General features: G+C 47.9%; 1 protein-coding gene across 2 annotated transcripts in view; it reads right to left on the bottom strand.

Moving 5' to 3' along the window:
• The window catches only part of pkd1a (polycystic kidney disease 1a), a 203,514-nt gene that overhangs the window by 41,699 nt on the left and 139,371 nt on the right, over positions 1-22,444 (bottom strand). For both annotated transcript variants that reach the window (XM_038819565.1, XM_038819566.1), the window contains 8 exons: positions 18,709-18,853; positions 17,221-17,823; positions 16,953-17,115; positions 14,849-15,101; positions 7,952-8,147; positions 4,972-5,142; positions 4,618-4,761; positions 79-289 (listed from right to left, as the gene is read on the bottom strand). In XM_038819565.1, the coding sequence (XP_038675493.1) occupies positions 79-289; positions 4,618-4,761; positions 4,972-5,142; positions 7,952-8,147; positions 14,849-15,101; positions 16,953-17,115; positions 17,221-17,823; positions 18,709-18,853 (1,886 nt within the window). The remainder of the gene's footprint in view (positions 1-78; positions 290-4,617; positions 4,762-4,971; positions 5,143-7,951; positions 8,148-14,848; positions 15,102-16,952; positions 17,116-17,220; positions 17,824-18,708; positions 18,854-22,444) is intronic.

The raw sequence follows: 22,444 nt of genomic DNA, 5'->3' as shown, positions 1-22,444 counted from the left end.
GCAGTCAGTCCAGTGCCACCACTTCTCAGGGCAATGAAGGAAGGGGATTTGGTTAAAATAAAGAAGGATGAACGGTACCTTTTTCTTCCATCACTTACGATTCCATACCATACTGCACCGGCGAAGAAGAAGAGGTATATTAGCACAAGGCAGCAGGTCACTCTCTGGACTCTGGTGAAGCAGCTGTGAGGTGGACGATCCCAGATGGAAAGCCAAATATGCCCCTCCGTGAATCCTCTCTGGATTTCCGCCGTGAATATACGGGAAAACTCCTTCAGTTTGGCCTCCGCTGCACAGGGAAATGCAAATAAAATTACCACAGAATCAGTGCGGACGTCTGTTAATCCAGCCTAAGCCTCAGAAACAGCTGGTCAAAAAAAGAAACCGATCCCACGGACGTTGTCCCCATTATGAAAGCTATTCGTACCTTACAATGTCTTGCAAACAAAAAAAAAAAATCTGAAAGCCATTCACGTGATTTGGGTGTCACTGACGAGGCCAGCATTTATTTCCCATCCCGAATTACCCTTGGGAAGGTGACGGTGACATCACTGAGTGTCTTACTAGACCATGTCAGAGGGCAGCTAAGGGTCAACCACATTGCAGTAGGTCTGGAGCCATATGTAGGCCAGACTGGGCAAGAGTGGCAGATCTCCTTCCCTAAAGAGCATCTTGTGGAACCGGATGGGGATTTTAGAACAATCCCGGTAGTTACATGCTCACCATTACAAATACCAGCTTTTTGTTCAAGACTTTATTAAGTTCATTGGATTTAAATTTCCCCAGCTACAGTGATGGAATTTCAACCTATGTTGTTGGATTATTATTGCAGGCCTCTGGATTACGAAAATTAAAACTGAAAATGCTCGGGCCGGAAATGCTGATTAACCCAAAACTCTTCTGTTTTTCTCGCTCCGCAGATGCTGTCAGGTCTACTGAGCATTTCAGCATTTTCCATTCTTATTTCCGATTCCAAACAGGACTTTGCTCTTGTTTGTCTCGATTTCTAGACCACTTAACATAACCGCTGGGCTAATATATCCAAAATGTTTCCTCCAGTGAGCTACTTTTCTTTACTGGTCTCTTGTTCCTGACTTTTTATGTTTTTTCAAGAATTCTGTTTAACCGTAAGTGACAAAATGGCCCAAGATTTTAAGTAAGCTGAGAACTACTGGACTGGAATGATTCATGGAGCTGGGCTGGGCGAAGGTGACGTGGTTTTGGAGACGCGAATATTGTAAGCAGAACCCAGAGAGACACAGAGCAATGGTTATATCACTGACCTGTCACATAGTTACAGATAATTATTAACCACAATAGACCAGGTATTTTCTCTTGAGTATGGAAGATTACAGGTCGTATAATTGAGGTGTTTAATATGATTAAAGGACGTGACAGGGTAGATAGACAAGAACTGGTTGCTTTGGTGGAGAGCTGTGATGACCCACGTGCTTTTGGAGGTTAAAGGCTATACTTTGTGTTGGGGTGACGGCGCCCAAACCTTTCCTGGCGTGACCAAATCTTAATGCCTCAGGCTTTGTGTGATCTCAGGGGATTTAACGAGAGTTATTGAGCGGTGTGGGGAAGGCTTTCCTTGTTGACCAGGGAGGGTGTAGGATTCACTTGTTCAGCTGGGAGTGTGGGGAACAGGAGTTGAGCATGCAGGGAGTTGATGAAATGGCAGCGTTTCTCCAAAAACAGGGGGCGCGATTCTCCGAAATTGAGACAAAGTCCCGACGCCGGAGTGAAAACCGGAGTGTTTCACTCCGGCGTCAGAGCCCGCTCCCAGCCACCTGTTCTCCCACCCCCCGGGAGGCTGGGAGCGGTGTCGAGTATTTTACACGTGCTGGGCCTTAGCGCCGATTTGACGCGGCTGGTGTCGCGTAAATGAAGTCACCCGCGCATGCGCGGTTGCCGTCCTCCCCGAGGCCGCCCCACAAGAAGATGGCAGATGGAACGTGGGCCAGACCCCATCGGAGGCCCCCCCCCGGTGCAGAAACCCCCCTCACCCCCCACAGGCCTCACCCCCCACAGGCCCCCCCCCCCCAGCGTTCCCGCACAGTTCCCGCCAGCAGCGACCAGTTATGGATGGTGTCGGCGGGAACCTGTTGTGTTGGGGCGGCCGCTCGGCCCTTCCGAGCTGGAGAATGGCCGCTCGCCTTTTGCAAATGGCGAGCAGCAATTCTCCGGGCGGACAGCCGCGATTCTCGCCGTGCTGGTTTGGGAGGGGTGGGAGAATCGCGTGCGGGTGCCGGGGCGACGTGGCGGAACTCGCGCGGCGCCCCGGCGATTCTCCCACCCGGCGTGGGAGAGGAGAATTCTGCCCAGGGCTTTTTTAGCAGCAACAATCGGACCTTCCAGAACAGTCCATTGTTAAAAGACAAGCGTTTAAAGCAGCTGTCAGAAATCAGTCCAAGCTTAACAGTAACCATTGATCCTTGGAGCCCAAGACCCCAAAGTCTCAATTCGCGGCCCCGGAAGCCCTGCCCTAGGATACGATTCAGTGAATGATCATGTGACCAGGTTGCTTGGGAGATAAGCAATAGAGGGGAGAAAAAGGCCAACAACGGCTACACTAAGGTGTTGGAGATGCCTGTGTTGAACAGGGAGTTTGTACCAGTAGGGCAGCTGAGGAGATCTAAAGGGATAACCTTGCCAGAAGTAAGTGGAAAGCCCAAGAAATCACAACCCTGATACAAATCTTCAAATCAATAATAAGATCAAATGGTCAATCTTCCAAGGGTTTAGGTCTAATGAATGTAGAATTGAATGTGATTTAAAGAGTTTGATTCAGGTTATAAGTAACTGAGTTAAGTACAATTTTATTATCTTTAACATAGCTGACTATTTAAGATGGATTTTATGTTTTAGTAGTCACAGTCTTTTCTTGTGTGGTAAAATTCTTTTTACTCTCTTAGCGAATATGCGTTTTTAAAAAAATCATTGCTAGTATGTGGGCATCGCTGGCTGGGCCAGTATTTATTGCCCATCCCTGAGGGCATTTAAGAGTCAACCACATTGATGTGGGTCTGGTGTCACATGCAGGCCAGACCAGGTAAGGACGACAGATTTCCTTCCATTAGTGAACCAGATGGGTTTTTATGACAATTCACAATGGTTTCATGGTTATCGTTTGACTTTTAAATGAACTGAATTCAAATTTCACCATCTGCTGTGGTGGGATTCACTCCCGGGTCCCAAGTCCCCGGAGTCCCTGGAATACTAGTCCAGCGACAGTGCCACTATGCCACTGCCTCCCACCTTTTGTGGATTGTAAAATAATATTCAAACGTTACGGGTCTCTAAGATCATAATAATTGGTGGGATCATAACAGAGTCCAGTAAAGGGGGTGGCGTAACCTTTCAAATTTTACAGATTTTTACAGATGCACCGTAGAAAGCATCCTATCGGGCTGCATCACAGCCTGGTATGGCAACTGCTCGGCCCAGGACCGCAAGAAACTGCAGAGAGTCGTGAACACAGCCCAGTCCATCACACGAATTTGCCTCCCATCCACTGACTCCATTTACACCTCCCGCTGCCTGGGGAAAGCGGGCAGCATAATCAAAGATCCCTCCCACCCGGCATACTCACTCTTCCAACTTCTTCCATCGGGCAGGAGATACGGAAGTCTGAGAACACGCACAAACAGACTCAAAAACAGCTTCTTCCCCACTGTTACCAGACTCCTAAATGACCTTCTTATGGACTGACCTCATCAACACTACACCCTGTATGCTTCATCCGATGCCAGTGCTTATGTAGTTACATTGTATACCTTGTGTTACCCTATTATGTATTTTCTTTTATTCCCTTTTCTTCCCATGTACTTAATGATCTGTTGAGCTGCTTGCAGAAAAATACTTTTCATGTACCTCGGTACACGTGACAATAAACAAATCCAATCCAATTAGAGCTAGGTTGTTCAGGGTTGTATTAGGGGCGATCCTGAGGGGTATTGACTGGGTGCATGTGGAGGGGATTTATCCCCTTGTCGGAAAATCTAGAACTAGGGGCCACTGTTTAAAAAAAAGAGGCCTCTCATTTAAGATGGAGATGAGGGGAATTATTTTCTCTAAGGGTCATAAGTCTCTGGAACTCTCTTCCTCAAAAGGCAGTGGAAGCAGAATCTTTGAATATTTTGAAGACAAAGCTGGATAGTTTCTTGATTAACGAGGGGTGAAAGGTTATCGGGGGTAAGCAGGAATGTGGGGTTGAGGTTACAATCAGAGCAGCCATGATCTTATAGAATGGTGGAGCAGGCTTGAGGGGCCAAGTGGCCTACTCTTGTTCCTAATTCGTATGTTCATATGTACATCTTCACACAAAGGGGAGTATAAATCTGGAACTCACTTCCTCAATAAGGCTGGTGATCCAATTGAAAATGTCAAAACTGAGATCGATAATATTTTGTTGGTAAAGTTTTTAAGCGGGATGGAGCAAAGTTGGGTGGATATAGTTTAAGTCAGATCAACCATGATCCAACTGAATGGCAGAATGTGCTTAAGGGAGTTGAGTGCACTCCTCTTGTTCCTACGTTTGGAAGGAAGAACCCTATTACTGGCAGAGGTATGGCCACGCTCCTGTTAATCTCCCCTCCAAACAGATAGACTTACTTGCAGCGAGGACCTCCTTTTCCACAAGGCCTTCATTTCTGTCATTGTCAACAGCCAACCAGTCATTCACCAAAAAGTAGTAGCTGTTATTGGTCTGTAAATCCTTAATTATTACGTGCTGCAGGTACCACGAAGGGGTGAGACCTAGTGAGTAAGTTAAAGGCATAATCAACATAAGGATTTACGAATCAGTATTAAGGTAAGTAGAGAAATAGGTTCCTGTGGACAGCACCACTAGCACTAACTATTGTTCACGGTTGGAGTGGTAATTTTCATGTCAGATCACGGTGCTTTGTACTTAAGCCAAAGATATGTTGACCATTGTTATTGGCGGCTGGTCAAAATTTGTGTTACCTTTATTATCATGCCAGACACGAATCTTCCAGATATTACCAAGGCTGTTGTCAGTGGCAATTTGAAAAATGTCCACACTGTTCCTGTGAAAAGCATCCTCATTGTCCAGGTGTCTGTGACCACTCTTGTCCTCTCTGCCATACAGGTTGATTCCCACGTGGGATGATGTGCCTGTTGGTTTATGAAACGCAAATTAACACATCCCTCGCATCATCTATTAACTTCACAACTCTGACTTTAATCTTTACGAACCGGTACAAAAGGCCTACTAATAGTTCCCGGAAGGTAGAGGAAGAAAGGAAAAAGACTCGTATTTATATTGCACTTTTCATGACGCCCGGATGTCTCAAAGTACTTTAACTGCCAATTGATTAGTTTTGCAGTCACTGTTGTAGTGCAGAAAATGCAGCAGCTAATTTGTGCACAGCAAGCTCCCATAAGCAGCAATGCGATAATGATCAGATAATCTGATGTGTATTGAGGGATAAATATTGGCAAGGACACCTGCAATAACTCCCCTGCCCTCCTGCAAAATAGTGTCAAGAGGTCTTTTACCGCCATCTGTTAGGAGTCTTGATTTTACCTCTCATCCGAAAGATTGCACCTCTGACCACGCAGCGCTCCCTCAGTGCGCGCCAGCCGTTATTTCCGTGCTCAAGCCCTGGAATGAGCCTTAAACCCAGTTCCTGGTGGCTCAAGAGATGAGAGCAGCACCAACTGAGAAACACAGAGTTAACCAACAAAGGTTGTTTTAGACACCAGGAATTTTAAATATGAGGAAATGTCAATTAAATTGGACTACCCTTCTTCCTGAAAGGAACTGACTTTGAAGGTCATCGAACAGACGTTGCCAATACGGTCAAGGGGATTTGGAGAATCGATCCAAGTAAATTGTTACTTTAGCCAGGAGTTTGAATACCAGGGACAGCATGTGGTTCTGGGCTGAGCAGTTCCAAGCCAGAAAGAAAGTTTTACTTGAATATTCTAATGTTACAACAGGGAAAAATGCTGGTTAAGCCGAACGGAAACCACCTTAATTGAAAACTCCAAGTTAATTTTATTCTATCCTGACATTGACAAACATTCAACCTTGAGGCCTCACTCAGTGAATGAGTGCATGAATTAAGTGGGAAATGTTTGGTTCTGAAATTCATTCCCGCAGGGATAAAATCAGAGGCAAGGGTCTGTGAATAGAAGCTGGACATGGGAAGAGTGCGTAAGGAGTGAAGGACAAGATATCTGTACAGGCACGGTGGCACAGTGGTTAGCACTGCTGCCTCACAGCGCCAGGGACGCGGGTTCGATTCCGACCTCAGGTGACTGTGTGGAGCTTGCAGTCTGTTTGCATGTGTTTCCTCCGGTTTTCTCCCACAGTCCAAAGATGTGCAGGTTAGGTGGATTTGCTATGTTATATTGCAACTTAAGGTGGAGGTACAAGAATAGAGCGGGGGATTGGGCCTGGGTAGGGTGCTCTTTCTAGGGTCGGTGCAGACTCGATGGGCCGAATGGCCTCCTTCTGCAATGTAGGGATTCTATGATATATAAATGCAAAGTTAAACCCAAAGGAAAACTGTGGGACATTATTTGTGTGGCATTAGTGAGGAGACTGCACAGTTAGAAACAATGAGGGAGCGATCCTCCAGCCACACTGCACTGGAAAAGCAGCTCGCCACAGCATAGCGTGGCTGGTGAAAGCTGGGAGAGACCCCGCTCCCGAGATCTACCCAGCTCGCAACAACCTGCGAGAGTCAACGCCTTCCCGCGAGACGTTGCTGGGAGAATACCGGCCACAATGGGCGGGACCACTTTTTAGCAAATCTGCATATTCAAACTAGGCAATTAGCTTAACTCTGATGCGCAGATTCCCGAAGAACCTGAGGCTTTGGGATTCAATCCCTTTGCCTCGGAGACCTTGGTTGAGCGCCGTTTGGTACTGGTCCCCACAAATGGGAACCAGATGGAATAGCATTCGTGGGGGCTCTCCTAGGGGATCAGAGGCCCCCAGCTGCATGCCCTTTGGGCAGGGTGGGTGCCCTGGCACTGCTGGTCTCACTGGGGTACCCTGACATTGCTGGTCTAGCATCCTGGTAGTGCCAGCTGGGTTCCAGCCTGGCAGTGCCAAGGTGCCCAGGTGGCACTGGCATGGGCACTGTCAAGATGCCAAGTTGGCATTTTTTGCACACCCGCAATCGGGTCGGGGTAGCCTGGCATGGGTGTTGGGGGGGGGAGTTTATTTTCAGGGACTCCGGGATCGGGACGCCATTTTTAAATGTTACGGGGATAGGGTGGAGGGTGGATCTAGGTAGGGTGCTCTTTTGGAGGGTCAGTGTAGACTTGATGGGACGAATGGCCTCCTTCTGTGCTGTAGGGGTTCTGTGGATAAACCCGACCACAACTATTGTCCACCTGCAAGTCATGGGCCATGCTAAATTGCCCCTTAGTGTCCAAAATGTTGGGTGGGGTTTCTGGATTACAGGGATGGGGTGGATGCGTGGGCTTAAGTAGTATGCTCTTTCCAGGGGCTGGTGCAGACTTGATGGGTCGAATGGCCTCCTTCTGCACTGTAAATTCTATGATCTATGAACCTCTCCTCGTACGACAGTCCTGCCATCCCAGGAATCAGTGGGACCCATCGCTTCAGAACTGCGAAGAAATAAAAGGCATAAGTGACAGGGCAGCACAGTGGTTAGCACTGCTGCCTCACAGCTCCAGGGACTTGGGTTAAATTCTAGCCTTGGGTGACTCTGTGTGGAGTTTGCACTTTCCCCCCGTGCCTGTGTGGTTTCCTCCGGATGTTCCGGATTCCTCCCATAGTCCAAAGGTGTGCAGGTTAGGTGGGGTTATGGGGATAGGGCAAGGGAGTAGGCCTAGGCACGGTGATCTTTCAGAAAGTAGGTGCAGACTCAATGGGCCAGAGGGCCTCCTTCTGCACTGTAGGGATTCAATGTTCGATAACTGAGTGAACAATGCAGCCACTCACCTGACCCTCTGCCCCAGCCAGTCTTCACCAGGATCTCATATTTGTAGAATCCATCCTTTCCACACAGAGGAATGACTCCAACTCGGTTAATGTCTATCAGGTCCAGCTTCCGGACGATGATGGCTGAGACAGCGTAGATGACAAAGCAGATGCCACATGTGAGCAAGACGATGTAGTTCTTTATAACAGGCGAATGCTGATCAAAATAACAGGAGAAGGAAAGATTTTTTTTAAAGTGCTCTCATCCTACCACATGTCTTCATTAAACATTCCAACAGCATGGAAGGCAAAAAGATCTTTGCATGATTTGGGAGGGGTGCAACAATTTGCTCATTGAAGCCTCAAACACGTAAGCTGATAAACACGAACAGAAGCTTGGGACCATTTTGACCTTACCTGTTTTATCACCTCTCAATGTCAGATTAACCACGCATTGTACAATTCTTCCAATAAAAGTCAATGATTCGTAGACAGTACAAAAGAGGCCCTTCGGCCCATCACTTTTGCTCTGGCCAACAAGCACCTATCTATTCTGATCCCATTTTCCAGCACTTGGTCTGTAGCATTGTACGCTGTGGTGTTTCAACTGCTCATCTAAATGCTTCTTAAATGTTGTGAGGGTTCCCGCCTCTACCAGTCTTTCAGGCAGCGAGCTCCAGATTCCCACCACCCTCTGGGTGAAAAGGTTTTCCCTCATTCCCTCTAAATCTCATGCCCCTTACCGTAAATCTATACCGCCCTGATTATTGAACCCTCTACTAAGGTTCCTTCCGATCTATCCTCTCTATGCCCCTCATAATTTTGGATACCTCCGGTAATCCCCTTAGCCCTCTCTGCTCTAAGAGGAACAACTCCGGCCTATCCAGCCTCCCTTCACAGCTGAAACGCTTCCACCCAGGCAGCATCCTGGTGAATCGCCTCTGAATCATAGAACATAGAACATAGAACAGTACAGCACAGAACAGGCCCTTCGGCCCTCGATGTTGTGCCGAGCAATGAATCCTCTCCAGTGCAATCATATCCTTCCGATGGAACGATGTAACGCGAGGCCATATATTTACATTCATCACAACGTGTTTGTACCATCGCTCTGGTGGAGCTACCCAATTAATTCCATTCACCTGCTTGTTCCCCATGTCCTGTCATTCTTTCCCCTTTCGAGCATTTATCCAATTTGCTTTTGAACATTATTACTGAAAGTGCCTCCAACACCCATTCAGTCGGTGCAACTTGTTGCACAAGGCAAAATGTTTCCTCCTGCCCCAGTACACTGTGAGAAATGCAGAGTGGACGGTTGATGCAGTGGCCGTCAATCCTGTTGTGCCAGGTGCATCGTGGGAGAGGCAGAAAACGGGTTTCGCGCCCTCTGATTGTGAGTCTTTATTTATTCGTTTTTATTTTCTTTATTAGTTCATGGGATGTGGGTGTCGCTGGCTGGGTCAGCATTTATTGCCCATCCCTTAGGAAGAGTCAACCACATTGATGTGGGTCTGGAATCACATGTAGGCCAGATCAGGTAAGGATTGCAGATTTTCTTCCCTGAAGGACATTAGTGAACCTGATGGGTTTTTACGACAATCGCCAATGGTAATCATTAAACTTTTAATTCTAGATTTTTATTAAATTCAAATTCCACAGGACAGCACGGTGGCGCAGTGGGTTAGCCCTGCTGCCTCACAGCGCCGAGGTCCCAGGTTTGATCCTGGCTCTGGGTCACAGTCCGTGTGGAGTTTGCATATTCTCCCCATGTTTGCATGGGTTTCGCCCCCACAACCCATAGATGTGCAGGAAGGTCACGCTAAATTGCCCCTTAATTGGAAAAAATTAATTGGATATTCTAAATTTATTAATTTTTTTATTCAAATTTCACCATCTGCCCTGGTGGGATTTGAACCTAGGTCCCCAGAGCTTTGCCCTGGTACTCTGCATTATTAGTCCAGTGACAATACTATTGCACCACGGTCACCCGACTTGCTCTGCCTGGCACGATCTGGAATGCCCTCACTGTTTGCGATCCAGATATTCATATGTAAACAAGGCAATAGGCGGAGCTAAATATGCACGGCCCATTGTCCCGGCTCCCAGGAGTCATCGGCCGCACTGGGCACGGATTAGTACTGATCGCCACAAACTGCCCGGGTACCAGGTTTTCAGAGCAAAGGGGCAGGGCCTGGCGGGCATGCCCATGAAAGGGTGGGTGAAGGGGAGTATGAAGAGGCATCATGAAGGGTGGGGGGGGGGGGGTTCTGAAAGAGAGGGGGAAAAGGGGGAGGCCCTAAAGGTGACGGGCCCTCAGCGACCCCATAGTGGGTATGTTCACTTGGTGGGATGGGGGCGATGTCCTGATACCCACAAGGATGGATGGGTGTGGGGCAAGGTCACCTTCATGCCTGGATGGTGGGGAGGGGCTCATCTCACATTTATTGATGGGGTGGGGGAGGTTGCCTCTTGGGGTTCGAGGGTTGGGTGTGTTGCCTACATCTGCGGGGTTTCGCATTGTCAATGTGGGGGGGGGGGGGGGGGGGGGTTAATCTTTTCAAAATGGGACCCCAATCTCTGAGGAAGCAGTCTTGCCGATGTGTTTATTTCCCGACGACAGAACAAAATTCTAAGGGCGGGATTTAATTAAATGGAACAAAGTGCTATAACGAGCGCGTTTAGCCGCATGTTTCCCGGAGTAACACAAAGCTATAAAATGCCACTCGCATTAGATAGAGGATCTCAGCGGAGAACACACGGCCGTGGCTGCACATAGCCCTGGTCTGTGCACTGAGACCACTCGCTGAACCCCTCAGTGTAGTGAGAGATTTCTAAATGGTATCCCAATGTCTGGAACTCCTGATGCAACCCCCGACCCCCAACGTGCTATGAAAGGATCCCTGCCCCCCCCCCCCCCCCCCCCCCACATCCCCCCACACCAGCACAGGGCACCCTCCGGCCCGATCGCCACTGCGCAATAAATGCCATCATGACACCTTGCCAGTGCCCCTGCCAGCTAGCAGTGCCACCTGGGCTCATTGGCAGTGCCAGGCTGGCACTGTCAGCGTGCCAGCGTACCACCTTTCCCAAAGGGCATGCACCTGAGGGCCTCTGATCCCCTGGGAGACCCCCACGTGTGCCGGTCCGAATGAATCCCAAATCCTCAGGTGCCTTGGGAAACTGCACATTACTGTCTCGCTGTAATATGCAGATTTGCCAAAATGTGATCCCACCCACAATGGGTGGGATTTACGTTGCAACGTTGCGCGAGATCGCTTTAGATGGGGCTGGATTCTTCCGCTCCGCCCACCGCAGGTTCGCTGCAGGCGGGACACGGACCATGTAAAGATCCATTGACCTCGGGCGGGAATTTCTGGTCACCGGGTGGGCACGGATGGAGAATCCCACCCTTAGTCTTTGTTTGGGTGAATTGCGCTCAATATCACTCCGTTTATTACCCAGAGTCAAAATGACCCCAAAGAATATTTCTCCACAGTTTAGGAGGGTGCAGCTAAAGGAACAAATCTCACCGTGATCAATGGATGGTTAAATGTGATTTACTTTGAAGAAAAAATGGAATTCTTAAGTGACAGCCCAAATTTGTGCTTTATAATATTCACCAGGACATATTTGGATCAGGAGGCGTTTTCATTTCTCTCTCTCTCTTTTTGGGCAATAGCTCCTGTTGACCAACTGTGACCTCGAGTTGAGATGCTTTGTGGAGAGGTCTGTAACCCTGAACTCTTCCATCAGCGCAGCTGGAGGGGAAGCTGTACGCGTAAGACAGTTGTTTTCCAATGGAATTTGTACAAGGAGCAGGAAACAGAAATCTGGGAATCATTAAGAATGCCGGGTGGAGCAATTTAATTCTCCACGTGTATGCTCCGAGGAACTGAATAGCTTTACTCTCTGTTATCGATCTTGTAGACAGGGATGGGGGGGGGGGGGGGAGTCATCACATTTTTTTGTACCCTTTTCCATTTCAAGTTACGTTGTCCGGTCAGCGAAGGTGTTGGAGGGAGGAATGCGGCAAACACCCTTTTCATCGAAAATGCATTATGTGCAACCAGAGCAATTCCTCCTGAACTTTTTGAAAGTTTGCGGTTTTCAAAATCATTTAACTCAGCAGCCAGTGAATAAGATGCCCGTTCGGACCAAATAATACTCATTACTTAGAAATGACTGCGCAGGAAAGAACGGGGGTGAGGGTGGGGGAGAGGGGAAATGTAATTGAAAATTGAGTGGGATATTTGATGGGCCCCCGAGACAAAATTGAGGAGAAATAGAAATATATTAAAGTTTCAAGGGAAGAAGGGTTAACCTACCTTTCTCTTTCAAGCGTTGATCAATTGTCGACACATTTATAGCATTTTAAAAATATTAACCCTCACTCCAGAAATACTGGTGGATTTTTCATTTTGGGGGCGGGGGGGGTTAATGTTTTGGGCTTTGGGGAGAGGGGAGCTTTAACCAACATCCTCCCCTCCCCTGCCAGAGTTCATGGACTGCGAGGTTTGTGCTTCTGGAAGCTTCCTGGTGGCAGTGGGCCTTTGAACGTCAACTCCCTTTTTTTAACAAAACCTGTGCCCATGAGGAAAATTAAGTTTCCTGTGAAGAAACCTTTGTGAAGCAAATGAAACACCGCAGCAGACGGAGGAGCTTTAACACACACGACATGGCAGTGAAAGACAACCGGGCCACGAGGAGGTAAGCGTTTGTGAAGCAACGTCCGGCTTCTGGAACCAGATGGAAGCCATTTGGGACGGCTTACTGCCTTGTACTGTGACTGATTCCCACGCCCCCCCCCCATTCTGTGCCTCATTAAAACCTAGCGCTGCCACATCAAACACTTGAAAAATTTCAAATGCTGAACCAATTTGCTCCGAGTCGGCGCTAGGAACAGCCCACTTGGTCGACTGAATTGTTTCAACAAGTTGCATTTAAAAAAGCGTGGGGTCTTCCAGAACCAGGGCTCCCAGTCTCAGCACGCGGATTAATCCATTGAGGACTGAGGCCAGGAGAATTCTCTGCACCCAGAGGGAGGTCGGCCTGTGGAATTCTCTGCCACAGAAAGCAATTGTGGACGGAATTCTCTGGCCGTTCGCTGGCAGCGGGATTCTATCGTCAACGGCGGGAGCAGAGAATCCCGCTGCCAGCGAACGGCACTGTCGACAAACACCTGGTTGGGAGGCCGGAGAATCACGGCCTGCATGCTTTCGAGAAGTCGTTAGATATAGCTCTTTGGACTAAAGGGATCAAAGGATATGAGGGAGGGGAAAACGGGAACGGGTTACTGAGTTGGATGATCAGCCATGGCCATAATGAATGGCAGAACAGGCTCGAAGGGCCAAATGGCTCCTCCAGTTCATATTTTCTATATTTCGTTAATATAGTAAGACATCCCAAGGTGTTTCATAGTGGAATTACCGAACAAAGGTTTGACGCCGAGTCATGTAAGGAGATACCAGGAAAGGTGATAAAAAGCCTTGTCACAGTGACAGGTGGGTGCGGGGGAGGCTTATTCAGCGAACTCCACAGTGTAGGCCTTTAGCAGCTGAAGACAAGGCCACAGATAATGGGGAGTGATGGGACATGCTCAAGAATATAAACACAATTTAGCCATGTATATAAAATAGGTTGTATTACAATAACAAATTATCTACCTAACATCTTCAAAGTCATGGGGCTTGATCGAATGTAGGTGAGTTTGCCACCGCTATCTAACCACACTTAGTCACTTTTTTGCACTGCTCTTCTTTTTGAGTGCAATGCGGCCAATAAATCTCACCCCTTAATCTCTAAGTGGGCTTAAGGGCCTCCACACACGGGCAATGTCACTCACCTGCCCCATGGGCACTACCATGGGGTCACAGAGGGCCCCCCTTTTCAGGCATCGCGTGCCCCATTTTGCCTTCCCCCTTGGGACTGGGGGGTGGGGGGGGGGGGGGGGAGCCCAATAGTTCCCGGGTCAGCACGCCTAAGCGGGTATGAAACCTACTTAGGTGCACAAGGTTTGGTCCCGCCCATTGTGGGCAGGTTTTTGATCACGATGCCTCGCAAAGACCTGGGTAAATCCCGCGAGGCAAACTGGCTGTCGGGGAGCCTGCGGGAGGCCTCTACCGGCCGTGTCGTGCTGCCATTCAGTCACAACGCAGCTGGTAGATTGGGCCCATGTTCCTTTTTCAATTTCTTATTGAGTATTTGCATTAAAGACTGGAGGAAATATAAGGTGTAGGATTGGACAACTCCTCAGCAATTCTCAATAACAGCGAACGCCCAACATGTTTCTGCCACTGTTGCCCCTCAGCCTGCCCAGGGTTCCATGACATTCATGCATTTTGTGGAGTTATTTGGATTTTGAATAACTTACATGACCGGGTCAAGGGTATTGCTTGCCAGGAAGACTCAGGTGGAATAGGGAGGGGACTGGTTGAGTATTCAAGTGGGGCTGGGTGGAGTGGACTCTTCGGGTGGGGGCCTGAAGCAATTGGCCCTTCTCCAGCTGCAGTTGGAGCACATCCACATTATTCACTTGGATTGCCCTCTGTGCCCCAGATGTTTGTGTGTACATTTAAGCTGCTGTACAGTGCTGGGATGTATCTTCTCATGGTTAACCCCTAGCAAGCTTGTGACCTGTTGAACTGTCTGCCCAGCTAACAGGTACATAGGCATGGGGCAACACAGTTGGGCAGTCCACTGCAACCTTGACCAGAAGATGGTAGGTTTTAAGAAGCGACTTAAAGGAGGGCAGGAGAGAGGGATCAGGAGTCTTGAAGGGGGAATTCCAGATCGTAGGCCCCAGGCAGCTGAGCACGGCCACCATTGATGGAGTGGTCGAGTTCAAAGATGTGGAAGACGCTAAAACTGGAGGACAGCAAAGCTCTCCGAGATTTTAACCGACAGGCACACAGTACTCACAGGGCTGATGAACACGACGGAATTAGGTGGCACAAAAAGACTCGCTCCAAACGCCGTCAGGTGTTGCGTTAGGCACACAGCCAAGTCTGGGGTGGTGTCTTCTAAAGGCAAAATCCCATCAGTTTTCCAGCTCATGGCAGTCATGTTGAAATACTGGCAAAGTGAAGTGTAGACACCGACAGCAGCTTGCACAGAGGACGAGGGATAAAAGTTTGTGATGTTCAAATAATAATCTTTTGTTGTGTCATCAGTGCTGAAAATAAAAATGGAACTGGAATAAATAACTTTCGCTTTGGACTGTAATCATTTTGATCTATGTGTGTGGTGCAACTTGCCAACTTTTTTTCTTGCTTTACTATCTATGTACCGACCCCTACCACAGACAGATACCATGGCCTGAATTTTACATACCCTCAGGAGCATTCTGGCAATGCGGAGGGGGAGTAACATTGGTTGGGGGGGTTGATTGCCCTTTAAGGGCCTCTTCCTGTCGCTGCTGGTATTTTACTTGGGGGAGGGGGGACACAATGATCAGGGAGCCCACAACAAATGGCAAAGCAGCCAGGTATATCCATGATCCTCCCAGCAGGCTCAGAGTGGACTGTAGACCCCTCTGAACATAAAAACTGTGCCTTATGGAGGGCCCACTAGCAGAAATGGCTGTCCTTCCCTTGATGACTCCACCCCGGCCTTTCGATTGCTCCCAACTTCTACCTTGCCAGGGACTAAATGGCATGACTGCCCCACCTCCCCAAACGTACATGCAGCCACACACACACACACACACACACAACACAGAGACAGACATGCTTACACACACAGACAGACGCACACACACCGACAAACATACTTACGTGCTCACGCACATTCAGGCACGCACTCACTTACCCACACAAGCACACACACTTACAAACACACATGCACACACACACTTACACAGACACAACACACAGACTTGCACGCACACATGCACACATACACTTACACACAGATGCAACACGCAGATACACACTTACACATACATACACACACAAACACACACAAAACTACACAGACACAACACACATGCATGCACATGCATACTTATACATGCAGACATGCACAGACACACACTGATATACGTACACTTACAAACGCAGTTACACACACGCACACACTTTATCAAAGTTGCTTTCTTGCTTCACGGTGTTTATACCTCTCCCACGCCAGTTGAGAAACCATTGCGCTGCTCCCATTATTGTGGGAGTTTATTGACTGCTCAGACAGTCAGAACTCCTCAGGCTTTGTCAAATTTATAACATGTGTTGCCAGAGTTTCTTTTGCTTCATTTCTCCCACAGCTTCCTTCCTCAGCAGTGTCATCAAATATCTGCGCAATCGCTATAGAAACAGGGATGGAAGGACGATCTGCACCTTCTCCAGTGACTAATGGATGGACATGTAATGATGTTCAAATCAAGGGAGCCTCAACTCTACCAGTTTCCCCAACTCCCCCATGACAGAACTTGGCATCAAATGATGCTTGACCAGTTTACCCAGCAATTAAATCATGTTCATCACATAAAGGATAGGAAATTTGCCCCATTGAAGCCCTCAGATATTCCAAGAAGGGGATGGGCTCCCATCACTGTATTAGAACACAGAATATACAGTGCAGAAGGAGGCCTTCGGCCCATCGAGTCTGCACCGACCCACTTAAGCCCTCACTTCCACCCTATCCCCGTAACCCAATAACCCCTCCTAACCTTTTTTGGTCACCAAGGGCAATTTAGCATGGCCAATCCACCTAACCTGCATGTGTTTGGACTGTGGGAGGAAACCGGAGCACCCGGAGGAAACCCATGCTGACACGGGGAGAATGTGCAGACTCCGCACAGACGGCGACCCAGCGGGGAATCGAACCTGGGACCCTGCCGCTGTGAAGCCACAGTGCTATCCACTTGTGCTACCCTGCTGCCCGTATGTATTAGCATGTATACTATGTGGTTTTGAGTTAATGTTGGGTAGCTTGCGCCTTAGTCCCGTTACATCATGTCCCGTTAAAACCAATTACTGTATGGATTTTGACGGAAATATTTCTACATATATATTTAAAGAAAACTTACTCTGGAGACAAGAAGAAGGTGTAGAGCTTGTGATCGGATCCGCTTACTGATTCCAAATTAATCTTCTTTCTGGCTTTGAAGTTCTGCTCGTTTGGGTTTGTTGAATTGTGGAGGAGAACCTGAATAAAGGCCTCAGCTTCATTGACACGGGACACCCCTGAATCTATAATTAGAACGATCGGAGGAGAAACAGCAGTCATAAATTCCATTATATATGAATGTATGTAGCCCTTTCTTCAACCTATTACCTCAGTTTTCTTATACGTACCATTCAAGACTGCATACGTGACCTGAATGTGGAGCCCAGCCTTTCTATTCAAATTCCCAGAGGTGACATTCACAGTTACTGATCTCCTCGCAGCAATAACGGTTGTATTAACGGTGACGTTTCTAGCTGCAGAGCTGGTCGACATGGTAACGGTGATGGCCTTCTCCGAATCCAGGCTCTCGATGGGAATCTGTGACCCATTGTCAGTCTTGAACTCGATGGAAGCCACTTTGCTGGAAATGGTGTAGTTCTTTATGTAACCATAGGGAAAAGGATTGGAGTCCACAAGGAACATGACCTGGGTCACATCACTGAGGTTGGAGAACACACTGTTGAAGGATGGCGGGATGGAGAACTGGCAGCCTGATCTGTTGGCAAAGCAGAGCAGATGGCCGGGGTCGGCCCGTTTGCCCTGAGCCCACATCCTGGCACCCGACACGCTCAAGGGCTCTTCGTTCAGCACTCGGGTACCCATCAGAATTTCCATCAACCTCATGGAAAGGTCATAGGCCTTTGTTGCCACCAGTTCGGGTTTGCCAGTAGGTGAGTTGGTGACCTTACTCATGGCTGGAACCAACTGATTAGTCATATCAATCAGGCCTCCTGTAGAACAAACAAATTCAAATGTCAAACATCTCCATTCAGACAGGTTGTCTGATGCAGGAACGTTAGTGAGAGAATGAATCCCTTCTGGCATGGTATGTGCAATGAACTCGGGATCACGTGCTTTCCGGCATCAATGGGAATAAAAGTGGAAGTTTGCCGCCTTGTTTTACACAATTGCACAAAATCAAGGCCGAGCCTTTTAAAATTTTGAGGCAACAAGATTTTGTTTGGACCAGTGTTTGTACAATAAGGTTTCAACGCTCGCCAAAGCTGTGGTAATCAGGTCACCCCTTCTGCCACATGATATAAAATCCAGGCAACGGATGGGGTGAATCAGTGATGAACTGGGCTTGAGGGACAGGACTATGGATGAGCAATGATGTCAAAGAATATTTTTTCGCCACAGCAACTAATCACTAACCAGCTGTGGTTTAGCAAGTAAAATATCCCAACAGCCTTTCACTTCCTCAATGGAGCACAGTTTCTTTTAACGTTAATGATCGTTTCTCCTGCAGGATTTTCGACTGACTCTTGACAAGGCCATGGGTCTTGTTAGACAGAGGCTGCAGTCCCACCCTCAATGGAATGGGCTGCCACAGGGTCCCAAAGTCCATCAGATTACAATTCCTCAGCCGATGAGGAGCATCAATTCTCCACGGGCGGGATTCCACTGTCCCCTTGTGGTGATGGTGGGGAGAGGCAAGGCCAGAAAGGTCTGGACAGTCTCACCGGTGGGAGGGGCCGTAAATGTCTTCCCTGCACGGCTGTAGCCGATTTACCGCGCATGGTGATTGGCGAGCATATTGGGCAACACTGGTCTAGCGCTACAGTCACTTCCCAATATTGTGTATGTTTCCGTTCGCCATATTGTCTTGAGCTTACCCACAGTGACAAGGATGTTATCCCCAATGGAGGTTGGTGTCATTTTACCCTGTCCAGTTTCCTTTTGGAGGACTGTTATCATGTTGTCCAGGGCAAACAATGTCTGCTTCTGGCACTTGCTACAGATTAATTCTCTGCTGATAACCTAGTGAGAAGGACAGAAGAAAGAACCGAGTGAGAAAAAGGCCCACTTGGCTTCAGCGCGCCAGTTTCTTCCAAAGATTTCGCCAATCTCATTTTCTCAGCAGTGCTTCCCAATTTAATCCGAGGAAAAGTTCATACAAGTTCTTCCTTGCCCACAAAGGTTGATTCGGCTAAAGTCAATGATCTGATTATCCAGTTGATGAATTCTACAATTGAATATTAATTTCAACAAGGAGACAGGCTGTGGTAAAACCGTTTATCTTTGGTTTTATCTCCCTAACGAATATTAGCCGCCGTCCTCTCCATGCGTTCTGATCTCAAATTAATTTATTCCCTTTTCCTTCGACAGATTAGCTCACCGAATCACCAGGGGCTGTGATTTTTTTTGGAAATGCTCCTGGCTCCTGAGGTATTACTTCACTGAAAACCTCGCTTGCATTGCAAAAAAGGGGGAAAAAACTGTTGCATTTTTATGGCGCCTTTCGTAGCCTCAGGATGTTTCAAATTGATTTCCGGCCAACGATGTGATGTGAAGTGTAGTCACTGTTTCAATGAAGGGAAAAGTGGCAGCCAAGTGGCACACAGCTCCCACAAACAGCATTACGATGATCATCAGTTCTGGTGATGTTGATTGAGGGATAAATATTGACCACAATTCCAAGCAGTACCTCCCTATTCTACCACAAATAGTGCCATGGTATCTTTCACATCCACCTGAGCGGGCAAATGGGCTCTGGTTTAATGCCACATCTGTAGCAGTGTAGCACTCCCTCAGTAGTGCACTGGAGTGTCTACCTAGGTTTTTGCATTTAAGTCTCTAGCATGGGAGTTGAACTCACAACCTTCGGATTAAGAGGTGAGAGTGCAGCCCACACAGCCACGTTTCCCACCCCAGACTTGTAGAATGGGAGTGAATGTGAGGAAACATCTGAGAGCAGTCTTTGCTTCAGTCAGTATCTCAGGGTCCACGCCATCACAAACGTTGATTAAAAAGTCTCCCGCTAGGATTCTCCTGTTTGCGTCAACAAGTTACGGAGCAAAAAACTCCCAAGCGGCAGATAAGTACTAAAATTCAAATCTCTTCAAATTAATGGGGGGTTAACTATTATAATTCAAATGAAATTAAATTAAATGAAAATCGCTTATTGTCACGAATAGGCTTTAATGAAGTTACTGTGAAAAGCTCCTAGTTGCCACATTCCGGCGCCTGTCCGCGGAGTCCCCATTAATAGTGGGATAACTATTGTAATTCAAATTAATGGTGAGATAACTATTGTAATTCAAACTAATGGTGGGATAACTGTTGTTATTCAAACTAATGGTGGGATAACTATTGTTATTCAAACTAATAGTGGGATAACTATTGTAATTCAAACCTTTTCTTGCATTTATTGAACTGGCGAATGGGACAAGAGAAATGGAAGAGGAAAGTGACACAATGGTGTGAATTTCCTTGTGCATTTCTGCCAGTCTTCCACTATAACTCCATTTACCCACAGATGGGGGATTTCCGCTGAGAGTGAACATCCAAGGAGCTGTGTAGGTCCATACCTACCGAGCATTAAGCACTTTTTTTTTACATAGACTTTACAGTGCAGAAGGAGGCCATTCGGCCCATCGAGTCTGCACCAGCTCCTGGAAAGAGCACCCTACCCAAGGTCCACACCTCCACCCTATCCCCATAACCCAGTAACCCCACCCAACACTTGTGGAAATGGCAGCAGCTGTAGTTTCTCTTTTCTTTGGTGAGAGACATAAATTAATAATAATCAAGACTATATTCAAGCTGTGGGCAAGGCTCTGAATTGGTGCAGCGAAGACATCCAAATTACAGAAGGGGACAGCACAGGAGGGGGGGGGGCATTCAGTCCATTGTCTCCAGACACCCATATTTCATAGAATTTACAGTACAGAAGGAGGCCATTCGGCCTATCGAGTCTGCACCGGCTCTTGGTAAGAGCACCCGACCCAAGGTCCACACCTCCACCCTATCCCCATAACCCAGTAACCCCACCCAACACTAAAGGCAATTTTGGACACCACGGGCAATTTAGCACGGCCAATCCACCTAACCTGCACACCTTTGGACTGTGGAAGGAAACCGGAGCACCCGGAGGAAACCCACGCACACACCAAGCCGGAATCGAATCTGGGACCCTGGAGCTGTGAAACAATTGTGCTATCCACAATGCTACCGTGCTGCCCCCAATTCTTTCCCAATAACCATGCAAACTGTTTCAGCACAGGGTGAATGAGCCAAATAATTTCCTGCTGTGCTGCTTGATCCTAAGATATTCAATTTCCTTTCAAAGATTACAATTGAATCTGATTTTGTCATATTTTCAGGCAGTGCATTCCAGATCGTAAACATTTGCCATGTCAAAAAAAAATCATTTCCCCTCTGTTTTATTTGCCAAAAACTTAAAATGGCGCCATAAACCTAATTCACTTAACTCCTCTCCCTGGCTGAGGTTACAAATGTCTGCTCCAAGTTGCTGGGATTAGCAAAGACACTGAGCATGATTTAATGGAAAAATTTCAGTGTCGTTTTGGCCGGGTTTGGCGGCTTTTATGAAAAAATAATTGTGGTTTCTTGCCAGCTTTTTGGGTGAGATCCACAACGCTATTCAACCGCACATTTTGTGGACATTTAGAAGCCAAACTTCTCCGATTCGTTGCGATTCAATTTTCCCGCCGGCAGCGTAGCCCTGCAAGAGGGGTTTGCAGTGGTCACGGTGGATGCAATGATTCCATTGACAATCGGCAGCAAGATAGATTCCCGCCATCCGTGAATGGTGCTCCGCCGAAACACATGCAGCTGGGGAATCAGAGAATCACGCCCAGAAATCTTTTCCTCACTGGGGAGCTGAACCTGGCGGCCAGACAAGCTCCTCAGAGATCGGGCGCCATTTTGAAAGGGTGCCCCCTCTCTAATTGAGCTTGAGGGCCCCCCGCCAACGGGCAATGTCACCCTTCCCGCACACATGCGCATTACATCACACCAAGTGAGGATACCCCACAATGGAGTCGCTGAGGACCCCCCCTTTCAGGCCTCCCCACACTCCATTTTAGGCCGTTGCCCCCCCTCCCTTTCAGGATCAGCACCATTAAACGTTTATGAGAGCCCCTTCATACCTGCCCTTATCACCCCCACCCTTCATTAACCGGGCACACGGTAGCACAATGATTAACATTGTTGCTTCACAGCGCCAGGGACCCGGGTTCGATTCCCGTATTGGGTCATTGTCTGTGCGGAGTCTGCACGTTCTCCCTGTGTCTGCGTGGGTTTCCTCCGGGTGCTCCCCGGTTTTTGGTTTTCTCCCAAAAGTCCCGAAAGATGTACTGGTTAGGTCAATTGGACATTCTGAACTCTCCCTCTGTGGACCCAAACAGGCGCCGTAGTGTAGCGACAAGGGGATTTTCACAGTAACTTCATTGCAGTCTTAATGTAAGCCTACTCGTGACAATAATAAAGATTATTATTATTACTAAACCCCCCTCATTCCCTTTCATAGACATGGGCCCCTCAGGCACATGTTAGTTCCCGGGCGGCGGGAGAATCCGGCGCAGACATATTTAAATGAGCCCTCGA

Source organism: Scyliorhinus canicula, chromosome 15 (genome assembly GCF_902713615.1).
Source record: "Scyliorhinus canicula chromosome 15, sScyCan1.1, whole genome shotgun sequence".
Taxonomy (NCBI): Eukaryota; Metazoa; Chordata; class Chondrichthyes; order Carcharhiniformes; family Scyliorhinidae; genus Scyliorhinus; species Scyliorhinus canicula.
Note: the sequence above shows the minus strand (reverse complement) of the source record. Positions and strands in the feature narration are given on the sequence as shown.